The sequence below is a fragment of the Carassius carassius genome, chromosome 22, assembly GCF_963082965.1.
Source record: "Carassius carassius chromosome 22, fCarCar2.1, whole genome shotgun sequence".
NCBI lineage: Eukaryota > Metazoa > Chordata > Actinopteri > Cypriniformes > Cyprinidae > Carassius > Carassius carassius.
The window spans coordinates 23,751,449-23,771,175 of record NC_081776.1 but is presented as its reverse complement, the minus strand read 5'-3'; the positions used below and the strand labels follow the sequence as shown (position 1 = coordinate 23,771,175).

At 38.8% G+C, this 19,727-nt stretch overlaps 1 protein-coding gene and 1 pseudogene across 2 annotated transcripts; both read right to left on the bottom strand.

Annotated features, from left to right (window-relative positions):
• Positions 1-6,001, bottom strand: part of LOC132099126 (NACHT, LRR and PYD domains-containing protein 3-like) — a 476,979-nt pseudogene extending 470,978 nt beyond the window's left edge.
• A 9,622-nt stretch (positions 6,002-15,623) lies between these two features.
• LOC132099148 (C-type lectin domain family 12 member A-like) lies at positions 15,624-18,049 on the bottom strand. 2 transcript variants are annotated; one of them, XM_059505613.1, is made up of 5 exons: positions 16,881-18,049; positions 16,481-16,747; positions 16,229-16,356; positions 15,890-15,995; positions 15,624-15,805 (listed from the first exon to the last, which is right to left on the bottom strand). In XM_059505613.1, exons 1-4 carry the CDS (start codon positions 17,005-17,007, stop codon positions 15,897-15,899), a joined length of 621 nt encoding a protein of 206 aa, XP_059361596.1. In that variant the 5' UTR covers positions 17,008-18,049; the 3' UTR covers positions 15,624-15,805; positions 15,890-15,896. The 2 variants fall into 2 exon arrangements, with proteins under 2 accessions (XP_059361596.1, XP_059361597.1); XM_059505614.1 differs by having other exon boundaries at positions 16,481-16,741.
• Between the last annotated feature and the right edge of the window lie 1,678 nt (positions 18,050-19,727).

Sequence of the window (19,727 nt, the reverse complement as noted above, 5' to 3'; positions counted from 1 at the left end):
AAAAAATCTTATATTAAAAAACTATAGACTGGTAGGCTATATTGATTACAGAAATGTTATATTGTAATGTTTTATATTATTTTGTAATGTCCCCCTCACTTCTGAAAAGATGGCTATGCCCCCTCACGTCTCTATTGAGTGAATGTGCAAATGTCTAATGTAAACAGGTTTTAATATGTTATTAAAACATTTAAGAGCTTTTTATTAAAAAAGAAAAGCTGAGACAAATTCATTCTTAATTTAAAAACTCTTTAAAAACCAGTGTAATGCATTTTTTATCAATATTTCAGAAACTGCATTTGAATATTGCCAGTATTGAATTTAATGGATTTCAAGTCCTTTAAACACGACTGTCTAAAACGGTTTAATTTAATAAAACCTACACATTCAAAACATCATTATTACTCTGACATTTCTTTATATAAATATTAAGTGTAAGTGAAATGGTAAGTACAGTAAGGACTTTCATGATGTTATGTGCTGGGGGTGTGGATTTCAAAGGTGCTTGACTTAATAAAATAGTGCTTTAAAAAGTCCTTGAAAGTCCTTGAATCTGGTGTTCATGAAAGAGTGGGAACCCTGAGTGAATATTTGGCCCACATGTGTTCAGCCATCCCATATCTAGGCCAGATGTGACAAAAATCATTTGCTTTTTTCCCAAAACTTCTTGCTATCTGGGATGACCAGTATGAACCATTTTGTCCGTAACTTCAAAACAGATTTGTGACAATAACATTACTGTTTGTAGTGATCGAAACCATAAATTATTTTAATATTTTAACTTTTCTTGATGTGATTTTGTTTTGTCAAATCAGCTGTGGGGCAGTTTGCATTTAACTGGTTTAATAAAAAAAAAAATGTTTATGGCATGGTTCTTTTTAGTGACCTTAGCTTCTAAGCATGGTGAGTCTTGGATTCGGCACTCTGTTGAGAATGTCTTTGTGTTCACTATGAATTCTGAGTTCATTTGGGACTTCAAATCAAAACTTTATATTCTCCCCTTTTACTTAAATTCCAACCCCTACAGCGGTTTGAAATATGATGGGGGTACAGTAAATAAAAAATTCTGAGTAGTTTAAAATAATAATTCTTGTCTGCAGTAGTGGTTATTGTCTCACCTGTGTTTAAAAGTCACTGATCCTTTACTTAGACTTGGAGGCTGATTTATTGATCTGTCACTCTCCAAAGACACACAGCTGGGCTGTGGAGATGCTGCTCTTTTTCTCCTTTTTCTAGTGATACTGAAAAAAACATCAACAATTCAGATTATGTGACTTTACCTCTTATCAGTAGTGTAACTGTGAACACTTCAAAATATTACCATAGGCCTACCATTAATGTTAAGTCAATACCAAACAGAGGCACAAGATGACAGCAGTTGTTTGAATTAAATGCTTTTTTTATTTTTATAATTGTTTTTACCTTAATTCTTAGCCTTAATTCTTTACTTTAATTCTTAATGTAGCACATAAAACCTGTACTTGATTATGATTATTACTGTGACATAGGATACGTTTACATGACAATGTAGTCAAAAAAAGGGAAAAGTTTCACGTATACAAGACAACATTTTCAATGCGAAAACAGCCAAAAATGCTGTATTACGTATGCCAGGCCAGTAGTTGGCGCTGTCACCTTGTTATTAAACAGTACCTGTAAGAAAGTGATGATTATATGTTATATATGAGGCATCTCCACTGTTGGTTGTAATATCATTTAAGAATTCCACACTTTACTAAATAAGTGTTAGCAAAAGCTTGAGCAGCAACAACAGTACAATATCATCCGCCACTATTGTGTATCTTCGTTCACGCTTGCTTTTAAAATCGACATGTAGGCCTACTGCACGTCTATATACATAACACGTACTACGCACAAGCATAACATCTCCAATTTTGAAGATTCCCATTTTGGGTGTTTACACAGAAATGATAACGGTGGTGTTTTCAAAAACGTACACTTTGAAACTCCTTTTCAAAAATATGCGTTGTCAGTCACCAAAACGCCGTTGTCGTGAAAATGAACAGGAAAAACACATAAAAAGTTTCCCATTTTTGGCTGAAAATGCAGTTGTGTAAATGACCCCTTAGCCACTGGCATGTCTTGTTTTATTTGTATCCAAAATTAGATTTGTTCGTCTTTAAGATGTGACATGCTCCCACCTTCTGCTTAAGCATCCCTGTTCAAGTAAATAAGAAAAAACACCTACTTTTACTGTTTCACATTCCCAATTTTTTAAAAAACAAATTAAACATTGTTTTCTGAAATTCAGAAATTGCTGTAGTCACCACAACAACAGTGTCTGGATGCAGGTGGCTTCTACAAGGCCTCGAACGGATCATCACATGGGCAAGAATGAGCTTTAAGCCAGTTAAATCCAGGTCCCTGGTCCTGAGGAAAGGAAAAGTAGCTGATCAGTTCTGCTTTATGTTGGGAGACACCAGAATTCCATCAGTGTTGGAAAAGCCAGTGAAGAGCCTGGGAAAAGTCTTCACTCACAACCTGAAGGACACCGCTGCATGGCAGGGTACCAGCGATGACCTTGACACATGACTCTCGGCATTGGATAAGTCAGGACTTCCTGGTAGGTTCAGGGCCTGGATTTATCAGCATGGCATCCTTCCTCGTCTCCTTTGGCCACTGCTGATCTAGGAAGTCCCAATTACCACCGTTGGAGGGCTTAGAGCGAAAGGTCAGCAGATTTCTGCGCAGGTGGCTGGGCTTGCCACAGAGCCTAAGCAGCATTGCTTTCTTTGGCCATAACACCAAGCTACAGCTTCCCTTTAGTAGTCTGACAGAGGAGTTCAAGGTCACACGAGCCAGAGAAGTCCTGCTCTATCGAGACTCAGTTGAAACCAAGGTCTCCTCAGCAGGGGTAGAGGTCAGAACAGGAAAGAAGTGGCAAGCCCAGGAGGCAGTGGAACGGGCAGAGGCAAGGCTGCGGGATAGCACCCTGGTGGGTACGGTGGCTACTGGGCGGGCCGGGCTAGGTAGCAATCGCAAGCCGTGCTACATCAAGGCCAGAGGGAAGGAGAAGCGGTAGCTTATCCAGGAGGAGGTACGAGCCGAGGTGGAGGAAGCTCGCTTCAGCAGAGTGGTGGGCATGTCCAAGCAGGGGGCCTGGACAAGGTGGGAAAAAACAGCTGGCCGCAAGATCACTTTGGCAGAACTCTGGAAGGCGGAACCACACCATTTTAAGTTCTTGGTCCAGTCAGTGTATGATGTCCTCCCTAGTCCTGCCAACCTGTTCACCTGGTGCCTGGTAGATTCACCTGCTTGCCAACTCTGCCAGAAAAGAGGATCATTAGAGCATATCCTCAGCTGCTGCTCAAAAGCCTTAGGAGATGGACGGTATCGTTGGCGCCATGACCAGATCCTGAAGGCAGTAGCAGATGCCATCTGCACTGGCATTAACATCAGCAAACAGCATCTTCCAACCAAGTCTGTAATTGCCTTTGTTCGAGCAGGCGAGAAGCCGCAGCCCCCTAGAAGGACCCAAGGGGACTTGCTCGCAACAGCAAGAGACTGGCACCTCCTTGTGGATCTGGGGAGGCAATTGAGGTTCCCAGACACCATTGCAGTCACATCACTCTGGCCAGACATGGTCTTGATGTCCCCAGCGAGTAAACAGGTGGTGTTACTTTAACTTACAGTCCCCTGGGAAGATAGGATAGAGGAAGCCCAGGAAGGAAAGAGGGCCAAGTACGCTGATCTGGTAGCTGAGTGTCGGAGGAATGGGTGGAAGGCCCGCTGTGAGCCTGTCGAAGTGGGCTGTAGGGGCTTCGCAGGCCAGTCTCTACATCGGGTCCAGGTATTTGCGGACTGCATAGGCAAAGAGCCATCAAGAACATCCTGGGAGCTGCTGAGAAGGCTACACGGTGGCTCTGGTTAAGGAGGGGGGACGCGTGGCATAGGGCGCTACCTGGACACAAGTCGGGGCCTGATCACCCCCGGCTGGGTCGCCTGGGTGAGGGTGTCTGATGTAAGACCCGAAACACCCTATGACCCCGGGACAATCACTGACGATGTGTCCAGGTTGCACTGTAAGGTGTAGATGTAGGGTTAGGGTAAGTGAATAAAAAAAATACAGTCTGTACAGTATAAAGATCCTTACACCTATGGAATGAACCCATAAAGCATGGAAACCCAATTGTGTGTGTGTGTGTGTGTGTGTGGTCAGTTGGTCCTGATATTCCCTACATTATGAGAACAAAATCCCCACAAAGACGGTAACATCCGGAATCCTTGTCGGACACCTTTTTTTTGGTACCCAAGAGGAAAAAAACACAAATCATAAATCAGAAGTTTTTGGAAAAGCTAAAAATGCCAGTAGTTTCCTCTGAGGGGCTAGGGTTAGGGTAAGGGGATAGAAAATATGTTTATAGCAAGCATTGTGAGCCTGCTGAACCTGATCTAAAGCAGGTCAGATTTGTTTTTGTCAACTCTGAATCTTCTCTGAAACTCAGAGTATTTTTAATGTGCTTTGTGTACAGGAGTACACAAAGGCCACAGGAGTAATAGCTGGAATAAAACGAACTGTAAAAGTGAACTGTACCTGTAAGCTCATGTTTCACCTGGCAGACTACAATCCTTTATGATGACTTATGATGTCGACATTTGCACTTGTGTATATATTAACAGCAAGTACATTATGTGAAAAAATGACTCGCGGCTCTTCAACACAAACCTAGTCTAAACAGTGCACATCTGCGCACATCACTCCATGTTGTGCATGCAAAGGAAAGAAAATGTATATTAATAAATACTAATGCCAAAAAACGACATTCTTTTATGTATGTTTGCTACTTATCCTTTTCAAATACAGTTTCTGAATGTTATGTACACATACAAATACCAATTATTTCCAATTAGTTATACCTATTATTTTACGTAATTAAAAATATTTCAATGTGAACAATTTTCCAATTAGTCAGGCCAGGCAAAATAAGTTATAATTATAATATTTTTAACAGAATAAAGAATCCAATTCATGGTATTTCAACAAAACTTCTGCTTGTGAATTTGATGGCTGCTATTGGATCATTGAAAGTAAAACATCGTATTATGTGACTATACATTATAGAGAGATAACGACTTACTAGCTATGGTCTAGTTTAAGAACAAATGTTGGAACCAGAGTAAAGCGTTAGTTATAAACTATTTGCTACAAGCCTACCCTGATGTTCAAATCGGTCTCTTGTCTCCAGTACTGGTTATTGTCTCACCTGGGTTTAAAGGTCATTGGTCCATCACTTAGATCAGGAGGCTGATATATGGGCTCTGGACATGCTGTTCTTTTTCTCTTTCTTCCATTGACACTAAGGAAAGACATCAACAATTTATATGATAAAAAATATGAAATAAAAAATGTGTTTTGGGATGTCCGTTTTGTTTATGTTTTTGCTGTTGTTGTTTTTTTCTCTGTGAATATCTAAGATCCTCAAAAGTCATGACATTTGGTTGGCATATGAGAACCAACGAGGTTTAAATGTGAGGCTTAAATTTCAACCTGTGTATCATGAAATGTGATCGTATAACTGCTGCAAATCTGGATTAAACCCCTGATTCATATGGTGTGTTAATATTATATCTTTTTTTTCAGAGACATTTTTAAGGGTTTGAAAAGTACAGTAAGAAAAAAAAAAGAATGGTGATATACATTATAACAAAATATACTGAAAGTTTCATGGAACAATATGCTACTATATATTTTTTTAAATAAAACAAAGTCAAGATATTTTGAGGGTTTATTTAAGGGTCCAGTAATTTAAAGAGTTGAGCATCACTAGATTAAGATATAATATGTCTCCAGTGCTGGTTATTGTCTCACCTGTGGTTGAAAGTCCCCGTTCCTTTACTGAAATAAATGGGTCGTCCCATGGATGCATCACTCAAACAGCTGGACTCTGGAGGTGCTCCTCTCTGGTTCTGATAGTGATCAACATCCTCCTCCTCTCTCTCCTCACAGAGACTCATTTTAGAGCCAGCTAGTCTTCTTCTATGTCTCTATAAAGATTTCAGTTCTGCATTTAGTGAGGAAAAACACACAGCTGAACACCTGATAAAGTGACTTACTGTGAACCACTGAACCACATTACAGTATTGATGAGTAGTAAACAGATTAACACATTTTCGAAAGTGTGGGTAAACATCTTTATGTGTAAAATGAAGTGAACTTCAGCAGACTACAAATCAACTCATAACATAATGACAATAGTACCAGTGAGAATGAATAGAAACTTACAACCATTTAAAGACATGTCTGGATTCAAACTTATAACTATTTGATCTATGTCCTGAAATATACTATCTATTGTCATGTTGCTTATTGTTGAATATGAACGATAATAATATTATGAAGATCAATACAATCAATCTGCTTCATCTTTGGGTCAACTTTTTTTTATAGAGTTTGTTAAAAGTATTGTGAAATTTGTCTGTTTCGATAACATGATATGACATGAACTTACCGTAAAGAGTTTGATCAGTCTTTCGCTTTCGGTTTGTTCAGCTGAGGTGACGTCAGTGTGTACATCTGAAGCTGATGACTCACATAAGAGTCTGATCTCAACTCGCTAGCTTCTTTTTCCAGTGGGTGGGCCTATAGTTATGAATACAAATTGACTTTGTAAAATGTATTTTAGAAGCATATTTTACATTTTGGTACAGAAAAACAGGAATGGCTATGGCTTAATGTGATCATTGATAATCAAAAAGCTATGATTTATTTAAATAAGCATGACTGCCTCACATTTATTTCAAATAATTACTTATGATCTACTGTTGATTAATTATTACAGGGTTTACTATATTGTGTCTATATAGCAAGATGTCATGTATTGTTGTAAGAGTGCATTCCCCCCCCCCCCCATATTTTTACAGTTGGAAGAAGCATATAAAATTTCAAAATAAGAGCCCTGGTGTATTTCAGGTTTATTATTAAATGTCAGCATTATGTATTAATTTTTTTATGGTTATTATAGGTACTTTGGTAGCACAATAAACTGTAGACTTGACCTATAAATTATAATTATTTTCAATGAGGCAGTTTGCAGCCCAATAATAAAATCACATGGCATGGTCTTAAAAAGTATTTCACTCTGTGGTTTGACACGGCATGCGGTTTATTAAATTCAAGAAGAATTAAAGGGATAATCACCCCAAAAATACAATTTAAATATTTTTATTTAACCCTCAGGTTGTTCCAATCCCTACAACACTTGTGGTGTTTCTGGTGTTAGGTAAGAACGATGGAAGACCAGGGCAGGATGCAGTTAACAGTCTTTAATAAATAAAGGAAATGGTCCTCAATGAATAATTAGAACACAAAAATCACAGGCATTAATCAGAGTCAGAACACAAACTGCCAGACGACTGGATCTTAGAAAATCAACATAAACTTCCACGAGGACAGATGCAGGGACCCCGAGATGCATTCAGCCAGTCAGAAATAGTGAAGACAGCAGAAAGGGTGAACAGCCATGGGCAGGCGCTGAACAGGTACTCTGCAAACAGGCACAGCTGGATAATACACAGTCTGATGGCAGTATAACTCACAGCAGAATTTATGATCTCACTTTCCACGGATAAGACAGGACTAGAGAACAGACGTTTCTCACGAGAGGTCACTGAATAATCCGACAACAAGACAGGGCTAGGAAGAGGGAATAAGAAGCAGAGACAATCAAGAGAAAAAAGGGGACAGGTGAGGAGAAGGGAACGAAAGGGGAAACAGCTGAAAGAGATAATGAGTGGAGGAGTGGATGTGTGTGCGTGATTGTGTGAGACAGAGAAAGAGGAAAAGAAACCAGGATCATGGTTTCATTGACACCCGGTCAAAAATTACTGGGGCACAAAGCTTATAATTCTCGTTATGCAATATTATCACCTACTACTGGTATCAATCTTTTTGTCAGCTTGTTTTCTTTCAATAAGGACTGGTTTTGTGTTTATTTTTGGAATTGATTGATCGTAGGTCTCATTGATTTTAGGTTATGTACCTCAGTTTTTAAGTGAAAAAAATCATTATTTGTGGATAATTATGTCAGTATTAAATAAAATATGGAAACTGCACTGTTTATCACACTAGCATGCTCTAATGTTTAACCAAGAAACTTGATTTGAAATGGTTATTATATTTTGTAAAAAAAAAAAAAAAAAAAAAAAAAAAAAAAAAAGAAAATCGCACAGAAGAACATTTTGTGTTGTTCCCTACCAAAAATTTCTTATAAATCTCTGTTTTTCTTCAATTAGGACTGGTTTTGTATTTACTTTTGATACTGAATGATTGTTAGCTGTATTGGTCAAATATGACCTTCCATAGAAAATGAATGGGGGAGATTGGAAATCTGAGAAATATTTAGTGATCCGAAGCATGTTGTTCATGTTCATGTTCACACAAGCATTTATATGTTATGTTTGGTCTTCTTAATAACTTATTCCACTGTCTTTTGAGATGCTTGTACTCATTCAAAAAGTCGTAAAGAAACTCCTCAATGAGACTAAGCTTATTTTGTCCACAATATATAATGACAATAAATGGATCAAAATGGCTAAACTTTTTTTTACATCACCATCAGAGAACTGTAGGAGATATTCAGGTCTTTGGTCAGGCTGCTTGTACAGGTTAAATACTTATTTACTCTACAGAAGTTTTAGTTTAGTACAATATCAAGTTATGTGGTCATTAAATATTTTTTTGTCTTCTGTGTATAAAATCTGCACCGTGTCAACATTACAGGTTGTGATGTGGCAATACACTGTAATACTTTGCAGATGTGTCGTTGTCTCATATTTACTCATGAGACTGATTTTTCTTATCCTATGCAAATACATTAATTATTCATGACAGGACGTGGTGCTTTCCAATGACAGACCTGTCAAACTGTGAGATCACATAGTAGATGAGAGCAGGGCCGTGCAGAGACCTTTGGAGGGGCAGGTGCTTAAAGTATAAAAGGGGCACATGGAACAAGGCTTTAAATAGCGCGGTTCAAAATAGCAATACAGCAATATATTGTGATGAATTCCTTGTCGATGCGTGTATCGATATGGATGATTATGTATTGATACGGCAGCAAATGCTGTGATGCAGTTTTGAAAGAGAAACAGATTAGAAGAGACAATTTTAAGTTTAAAAGTAAAACAAAAAAAAATTATTTCCACCTAATAATAACTCAGGGATTAGAAACTGAAATGTCTTAAATTGCCCCAACCTGATGGCTTTTTCTTCTCTGTTCTACAGAATAATTAAGAACAGCTGTTATAGTAAAAACTATAGAAAACGCTTGTGCCTCTACATTTTCCTCTTTCTCACCAGCCTCTGTCTCCTGGCTTGCTGTTACCTGCTCTCTTTCTGTGACTTGTGCCTCTACATGTCCCTCTTTTTCTTCCTCTATCTCCATCTCCTCATTTGATCTATTACTTTCCACTCTCTATCCATCTAGGAACAAGGCTCAATTTACTATTTCAGCATTAATCTATTAGTTTAACCATCACTACTACTCTTGCACCTAATCAATAAGTCCACCTTAAATATTGATACAAAACATTACATTAAAACTGATACACTGGAATATAGTGATTAATATTATTATTTTTATTTTTATTATTACTGTTGTAGTTCTTGTTGTCTAAAATTGAACACCTTTGCAATGTTAACAAATGACAGGCTACATGTGTTATTAATCTCCTTGACACAGCACTTTGATGGGAGGTCAGGTATATTATTCATTTTATATTGACATTGATATTAGTAAATTTATTTACAGAGAGATATTGAGTTGACAGGCTAAAGTGGTCTTGCTGTCGTAAACACTGTTGCTATTGTAGAAAAAAAACTATGTGTGTCACATTTAAAATATAATTATATTTTAATTAATTTCTGAATTGTTTTTATTTTCATAATGATAATTCAGAGAATGAGAAAATCTGAATAAGCCTTACCAGTGTTGTGATAATTATTTTCAAGGCACACTACGTGTTAAAAAATAAATAAAAACTGAAATATAATAATAGTTTAGTCAAATAACATAAAGGGGGGGGGGGGATAGTGTAATCTATTAACTACACATAATACCCCGACTATCATGACATAAAATATTTCCAATATGACTGAATTTGCATTTAATGTAAATTTTAATAACAATATTGTAAGTTACTTATTTTAACACTTTCATTTTAGAGAGTAAAGAAAATTTACATTGTCAAAGAACATTTTCATTCAGTCTAGCCAGAGTTCAGGCACTCTCAAAAACTCCCATTAAAATCACTGAAGCCCTTTACATTACATTATGCACATCTGCACTTTTTGTTGTTTCTGATGAGAGAATTCGCTAAATAATTCAGTCAGCGAGCAAGTCATAGACATCATATAAGTAGACGCCCTATTGGCCGCTGGGCGATGAGATTTGCGGTCGCCATCTTGAACCGGTCGTACTCCTAGATTCGTTGTGTAGCAGCAGTTAAGAGACCAGAGCACTGTGCAGCATTTTCCTGTTCTAATCGGCGGACCATCGCAAGTACGGCTCGGGATTACTTTTCACAAGTAAGATTAAACATTACTATTGTACTATTGGTTGTAGTTTGTCCTTAAATCCAGATAATTGAGAAGGAGCAAGGATCTTTGATAGTACTGAAATCGTAGCTAGCTAACGTTAGTTAGACTATGTATCTCCCTCCCTCAACTCAAGTGTTTCTCACATAACTTACTATTCAGATCAGAAAGAAGTTCAAAAAAGCACTTATTAGATGCACGAAACTTACTTTTAGCGTTAGGTAACTTTGAGTGCTTATTACCAACACAATCCAATCTGAAGTTAATACATACATTGTTCGACAGAACATAATAGCTATTTGTGTTATTTGTGTTTGCGCACGTGATATCAGGAAGTAATGTATATTAAGGTTGCTTTGTTCATATTTTCTCTGTTCTGTAAAGTGTATTTGAGTAATGTGTAAAGCGCTATATAAATATGTATTATTTGTATTCTTATTATAAGGTGCTGAGAGCTGCAGAGAGGTTGATCCGCCAGGCTTCGGCAATAAAAGCTCCTAAGGTGTCAACAGTCACACACATTGTGCGGGAGGAGATTGGGACAGAGGATGTTTTCCTTCCTGGGGAGCACATTGAGGAGACCCAGTTTGGCATCGACAACCATCAGTCTGATATGTTTTCATTGGTTGTGTCTGTGTTTCTAAAGATTAGGCTCCACCATGTTGCCAAACTCTCCTCTCTTCAACTACAGAAAGGGAGCACGTGAAAGAAACTCTGCAAAACAGTCCTCTTTCGGGGGTTTTAGTGTGTGTGTGTGAGAGTGTATGAGAGAGAGAGAGAGAGAGAGAGAGAGAAAAGAGTGTGTGTGTGTGTGTGTGTGAGATGGAGAGAGAGGGAGGGAGAAGAGTGTGTGTGTGTGTGTGTGTGTGTGTGTGTGTGTTTGGGTGTGAGATGGAGAGAGAGGGAGGGAGGGAGAAGTGTGTGTGTGTGTCTGTGTGTGAGAGAGAGAGAGAGAACCAGAGAGAGTGTATATGTCACAAATTATAATAAATTGTTTCTTCAACTTATTAAAATATCTTATTTTACTGCAACTATCTGTTTCTGCTATCATATTTATAGTGTGTGATTTATAAATATCCTACCTCACATATTTAGATTTTGGGCGTCTGGTCACTTATATCTTATATCAGAATATAATATGTAACTGTAAAGCCTATTATGAATATTAAAATACGCTGAACCATGTGTCCTGTATCATAGCTGCATGAATGACGCGCCAAAATCAGTTAGGTATTCAGTGAGATATGATTAATTTAATGCGCTGACAGCTCATTGCACCTGGCAAACAAGTTACACTGAGTGGAGCTGGCGACCGGTCCAAGATGGCGGCTCCACGGCTCGTTCGTGCCAATAGGCAGTAGCGTTCGATGGGGCGTCTACCTATATGATGTCTATGGAGCAAGTGAACAAAACACCGCGTTTCAGTGACGACTCTTCTGCACGTCACTGATTGGCCATTGCATTCATAAGCGCAACAGAATCGTTTCTGATTGGTTATCATGAAGCGATATACGAACGCGTCTGTCTCTGGCTCAGCGCCAGCCAGCGAACACAGATTTGAATTTAGCATTGAATTTGGAAGCTGCATTTAAAATCCACTTGGCTCAGAAATCTTTGAATGGGCATGACGCCTCTGCCCTCGATGCCTATGAAACGATTCTCCCTCAAACAGCACGCTAACGTTACTTCTACACTACAGGCTACACACCGCAATATAAACAACATATCTGCATGTTCTCACATCACGTCATTCTTGTAAAATAATAATAAGTAAATAAATATCAAAATCACTTCGCTGAGAATGACACCGTTTACATGCTGTTAAAATTCGGGTTATGGTCGGGTTAAGGTCACTATTTGGGTTTCTGAAACATTCGGGATAACCCGTTTACATGCGTGAGCAGAGAGAGTTACCAATCCCGATGTAAACGGCGACGCACGGTTAGCGTCTGGACGTACAGACTACAAGACGCAATATGCGTCATTTCCGATTCTTCTTCCTGTATCCAAAGACAACAACAACAACAGCAGCAGCAGGCGGATAATGAATAGTTTGGGGCAGATAGCGATAGTCTTTGTTTGCGCTTTGGCGCTGGTACTGATCCACCAGCAGCACTTGACACTACTGTGCCTCTATACTGCACGCTGGGTTTTTTTATGCGCCGTCTCTACTCAAAAGACCAAGATTCCTTGCGAATAGAACATGCGCAGAACACACATTTTAATGGGGATATGCCAAAACGCGTTTACAAGACCAAATATTCGGGTTAGAAAAGGGGTACCCCAGGTATAATATCCCGGTTTTTAAAAACCGGGATATAAGCATATCCGGGTTTTTGCCGGTGTTTACATGGCTGTGCGTGACCGGGTTATTGCTAATATCCCGGTTTTGAACGGGTTATTGGCTGCATGTAAACGCAGTCAATGAAACACCACTTACCAGCTTCCGCGGTGTTGAAAATATCATCTAGCAATTAAAAAATGCGTATGCGGCGTGACGAATCTTCCCGGTCGGATGAGGTCGTCTTCGTCAGGTTAAAGGTCATCATGTGGGTCATCTTATTGACGGCTAAATTATTATTCAGAAATTTTACTAATATTTAGATTGGGCATGGGCAGGCATTCACAAAAGGGTACGTTATGACAAAAAAAAAAATTTGAGGAAATTTTGCTTTGACAAAAGGGCACTTTGGGCACCAAGGGGCAAAGGGGCAGGTGCTCAAGCACCCAACGCCCCCCCCCCCCCCCTTCTGCACGTGCCTGGATGAGAGAGGTGTACATGGGTCGCAAGTGTTTGGTGTAAAAGTTTGGGTGTATTGCATGGCTTTCCCTGCGGTGCTGCCAGGGATAAACTCTGGTTGCGGGAAGTTGATTGGCCATCAACTTCCAACACATTGAAACTGTTTCTGTGTAGCAAGCATTTTTATCGGAAGTGCAAAGAAAACTGGAGAATGGTGAACTTTGGCCATATTCATTTTTTATTAAGCAAGATAAACACTTACAAATAAAGGAACATGTAAATAAACATTAAGCTATCTACTGAATTTGAGCTAAACTTGTACTGAACCTGAAATTTGCTTTAATTGCAATATAACCATGAAAAACTCATACTGGCATTGCCAGAAGAAAGAATAATAAAAATGAGAATAAAAATAAAGAGATATTCATTATGTGTTACGCTAATGCTTTGTGTGTGAAATTATATTTAACAATACCAATATATGTATAAGTGACCAATATATGTTTTACATTCTTTCTTTGAAAAGAAAGCATCACTACAACTTCTGAAAGTGATCAGCATTGTTTTAGAATTACATAAGAAATGTCATAAATCTGAAAATACAACTTTGACATGAGATGACAAATAGAGATGACAAATAAGGTAAATGTGCAAGTTAATAATTTCAAGACTTTACTTTGTAATTGTGGCAGACCAAAATTTTAAATGTCAAAATGACTCAAAATTTCTTGGTTTTAAAGTGTTCCTTAAAGGCCGTGTTGCAGGGTTAATTTTTTAATGAATTTGTGCAATTTGCTTGTTGGTAATAAACATTTAAACTGTTATCCATTGTATTTTATGTTGTTGGGTATCACAAAACGGAATATAATACAAAAAAGTAGGTACTATCTTACAGCGGTCTCCTTTCCCCCACAATGCATTGCATCACGTCACGTTGGGGATAGAATTTACCAAAGCCCGCCTTGAGAGCATCGAGAGTGACTAGAGAGACACGAGTGGTAGAGGAGAGTATTAAGATAGCGCAGATTATAGGTAAATAGATAAATACATAGATATTTATAGATAGATAGACTACATATATAGATAGATAGACAGACAGACAGATAGATAGATATCGACCAACAGCGACCCAAACGCACTCACTTCCCCTACAGCACAAGCTTTCCAACGCAGTTTCCATGGGACAGCACCCACACAAGCACCTGCCAAACACAGCGACACACACGCGGCTACGTTTGCAACAACATTTTCACCGGAGGAAGAGATAAACGCTTAGAAACGTCCATATAGCTAGCATGATGCCATCTATTTCTAGATGACAAAAACAAAGTTTACCAGTACTACGACACTATGACAAAGGTTACCGGTACTTATCTGAACTAACGTCATGATCACTGCCACTAGATATAAAGAAAACTTAGATTTTTCACTCAGTGCTATTCAATGACGGTAAAAAATATATGTGTCGTTATTGTGCACTGATGCTCGTAGACAAGCTCCATTGCTCATTGCTGCGATGCTAAATGATAGCAACTCACCAGGACACTTCACCAACTCTCCACTCATTCTCCTCGGACCATGCATTTAATAAGCTTTGACGGCCATCAGTTCTTGGCAATTCCTCATTTGCCCTCTCACGTCTGGCAGGTTCGAAATTATACGGCTGCGGGCCATCATACATGTTGGCTCTTGCCACCTCTTCCTCATCCCAGACAGTCGCCATAGTTCTGATGCTGCGTTCCAGGCAGGTTTTTGAGCTCGTAATCACTATTTCATTCCACGACTAATGACGTTGTACCGTTCCAGGCAAGTTACGCCAAACTTTTTGAGTGGAGGGAATTGTAGCTAGATTATTTATTTTATTGCAATGTTACATTGACCTAAAATCGTTTTTTCAACGTGTAGCACTTGCATAAACACTGCATCCGTAGGCAGTATTATCCGTAGGGGCTGCCATCGTTGTTTCGCGTGCTGTGTGACGTCAGAACTCGGAGTACATCGATCTAGTACGAGACACGAGTTCACGGGTGGGAAGTCACGGGTTTGACTGCCGTTCCAGTGCACTTTCACGGGTTTAAGGTTGGAAAAACATGGGTTACGGTTTGCCTGGAACGCGGCATCATACTAGGCTGAGGCTACCTTTCCTCGACTTCTCCCCAACGTGACGTCATCACCATGTTGCGTAAAAAAAACGGTAATACCAAAAACCTAAAAAACTGGTCTTTAAGACCACTTTTGAGGACATTTTAAAAATTATATACATATCTTGAGTGATTTATGTACCCATTAATCGAAAGTGGTGGTTAACCTGCAACATGGCCTTTAATGTTTATGCTAAATATAAACATGTATTATGTATAAGTGATTGCATATAATGAAGTCATTTTAAAATTTTCTTCTCACAGATCCATTTAAAAAAGGTAGTACATGGATAATCATCCCATCCTCTTGGATGTGTAACAATACAGTTCTCTTCTGTATATCCACCGGGCTCATTAGCATTCCAAAACCTGCATCAGATGTTCAGAGTTGCTTTCTATGTGTAATGAACCATTTATCACATAATGATCAGTTAAATTCAGTTATTTTCTCACCCAGAGGTCAGTGTGCTGCCATCAACCCATTTCCATGTGCCTTCCACTTAGTATCAGTCAGTCCAATCCAGGTTTGAGATCCACTGGATATTTTCTTTACAAAATCCTAAATTTTTGAAAGAAATTACATCAAACATTTACTTCAATTAACCTTTCACAAACAATACACATATATTCAGTTTAGACATGCCCATTACCCTCACAGAAAACCATCAGATTTTTTTTTTACTAAAAAGGATGTCCATATGTAAACCTCAGATGAAGGTTTTGTCAATTTTAGCTCACTTCTAGTTACAAACATGCCCCCAGAATATGATTAAGCAAGTACCTTTCACTCACTTGTGTTTTGCTGTCATTTATGATCACTAGATCTGCTCCTCTCTCTCTACAGTATCTTCTGCTCTCAGTCCAGCTCTTCGTCTCAGTGGAAACATAGTAAAGACTGAATTGATAGTAAATCCATCCATCTGTGAACATCCAGCTTAACTATCAGCTCTTTATTGTCATTTACTGTACATACCTAATTATATTTATAATAGAGAAACAAGTCTGTCATTGAATATTTGTGGATTAAGTGTAGTTCAAGAATACCTTGTAAAATCTTTGCCAGTTCATATTTCTCTTGATTGAACTGTTTGTTTAGTTGAAATAAGCTGGCATTGTTAGTTAGTAGCTGATTTCTTTCTTCTGTGAGGTTGGTGATTTTAGTCAGCAGCTGTTGTTTCTCCTCCGTGTAGTTTGTGCTCTTCGTATAGATGAGGACACACAGCACTATGACTGCAGTCAGCAGAAGAACACACAGCAGCCCCAAACACACACCAGCTGCTCTGGAGATCGTCACACCATCACTTCCTGAATCTCAACAAACATCACTTTATTCTCTTTATTTGTCCATTCAACACAGCAACTGAAAACATGCCAACTGAGCAATAAATCGATTATTGATCAAATCTGTGCTACTATTAAAAATATTCATGATTAATCTCAGTACCTTTGAGTTCTGATGACTGGATTCTCATCGCGTTACGGTCGGTGATCTCTTTTCCAGATTGACCAGTTATATTTTTATCAATATTTTCGTACACAGCATCATCCCTTTTTCCGTCTTCTCTGTGCATTTTGCAGGTTGTACCCTTTTCCGTAATTTTCTGTAGTTAGTGTTGTCAAGTTTAGTTACACTTACAGTTACATTAGTGGACTGTGTTGTGTTCCTCATCTGTGTTCATGAATCCAGTATTTCTGCAGAAAGGAACTGTTCATTTGAAACGTTTCTGTTATTTATGGATTAAGGCACTTCAACTCGCCTCTGAAGGTCACCATCTACAGTGTTGATTGTGTTCATTTAAATGAGGTTCAGTATCTGTATAAAGTCTTCAGAGGCTCGTTCATTTTGATGCTGGATAGCAATTAGTAACATTTATGGCTTGTGAAGTTTTCAGGTTGTTGCTGGCACATAAAAAAGTTAAGACAGCTGATATTTTTCATGGTTCATGGTTTAAACTGTTTGTTTTGTTAAAATTAGCTACTAACTAACAATACCAGCTTATTTCAACTAAACAAACAGTTCAATCAAGAGAAAAAAGAACTGGCAAAGTTTTTACAAGGTATTCTTGAACTACACTTAATCAACTTGTAGTAACTCTACATGTAGGCTAATCAAGCATGTTGAGATTGAGTAATTGTAACTCAATACATTTCAAGTCACGCTAGTCACCAAAGAACAAACATTGCATACATGTAGATCTTTTGCCAAAACAATCCATCAGTCATTTTTGTTATTTGTGCAGAAAATGAAAAATGTAACTTCCCAAAAATGTAAAAAACATCAAAATAGGTCAAAGTTTACGCTGTGTTGATTTATGCTGATTAGTGGACTCTGAAAAAGGTTGCAGGCCTACCGTAACACTTCAAATAATAGCCCAATCTCAGACGCCTGTCCCTTGGGGCAGAAACACATATTTAGAAAACTAGGGATGCTCGATATTATCAGCCGATATTGGCTTTAAAATTCAATATCAGTAAATATCGGTATCGGTTTTAAAGATCCTTACAGAGCCCACTTTAAGCCCATAGGGGCATTCATGGTTGAATCCTGGTGCAAGCCCACTTTAAACCCCTTTAGACAGGTGTGGCCCAAATGGGTCTGACACGAATTACCCAGTTAAGACCCACATAAGACCCCTACAGGTCCCCCTTAAAACCCATCTTGGCATCCACGGCAGGCCCCCATGTGGATCCCGGGTGCAAACCCATTTTAAACGCCCTTTAAGCAGGTGGGGCCCAAATTGCCCAGTTAAGATCCCACATAACACCCTTATAGATCCCTTTTAAAGCCCATCTGGGCATCCACGGCTGGATCCTAGGTGGAAACCCACTTTAAACCCATTTGGGCAGGTGGGGCCTTACAGGTCCCACTTTTAGTACGTCTGGGGTTCCACGGCTTGCCCCAATGTGGATCCCGGGTGCAAGCCCATAATGGGGCCCACATTTGCCGCCCATGAAGCCCTCATCTGTGCCCCACATTTGCCGCCCATGAAGCCCTCATCTGTGCCCCACATGTCATTGCTGGCTGGCCATTTATGTTACAGGTTTTCTTTTTTCTTTTCTTTTTATTTTAAATGACTTACATATTAAAAGTTGTACATGAGGCAAACTTAATGAAGCCATTCACTCATATACCAAATCTGCTTTACACTCAGTTTGCAATTAAAACATTAAACTACTACCTACTGGCAAATGGCATCTCAGGAACCACACTTCAATGGTTTGAGTCTTATCTATCAGATAGGTCCTTCAAAGTATCTTGGAGAGGTGAGGTGTCCAAGTCTCAACATCTAACTACTGGGGTGCCTCAGGGCTCAGTTCTTGGACCACTTCTCTTCTCTGTCTACATGGCATCATTAGGTTCTGTCATTCAGAAACATGGCTTTTCATACCACTGCTATGCTGATGACACTCAACTCTACCTCTCATTCCATCCTGATGATCCAACGGTAGCTATTCGCATCTCAGCTTGTCTAACAGACATTTCTTCCTGGATGATGGACCATCACCTTCAACTCAACCTTGCCAAGACAGAACTGCTTGTGATTCCAGCAAACCCATCGTTCCATCACAATTTCACCATCAAGTTAGGCACATCAACCATAACTCCTTCAAAAACAGCTAGAAGCCTTGGAGTTATGATTGATGATCAGCTGACTTTCTCAGACCACATTGCTAAAACTGTCCGATCCTGCAGATTTGCTTTATTCAACATCAAGAAGATCAAGCCCTTTCTTTCAGAACATGCTGCACAACTCCTTGTTCAAGCTCTTGTTCTGTCCAGGCTGGACTATTGCAATGCTCTCTTGGCAGGTCTTCCAGCCAATTCTATCAAACCTTTACAATTAATTCAGAACGTAGCAGCAAGATTAATTATTAATGAGCCGAAAAGAATACACGTCACACCTCTGTTTATCAATTTGCACTGGCTTCCAATAAATGCTCGCATAAAATTCAAGGCATTGATGTTTGCTTACAAAACTACCACTGGCTCTGCACCCATTTACCTAAATTCATTACTTCAGATTATATGCCCTCTAGAAGCTTGCGTTCTGCAAGTGAACGTCGCTTGATTGTGCCATCCCAAAGAAGCACAAAGTCACTTTTACGGACTTTTAAATTAAATGGTCATTATTGTATGTGTGTGTGTGTATGTATAAAGACCTCTAACTAGCTTGCTCTATCCTTTTTTTTTATTCTATCTGTTTTCTTTTTATTTATTATATTATTTAAAATCCCATTTTTGATTGCTTCCACTGTTTTCATCTGTAAGTCGCTTTGGATAAAAGCGTCT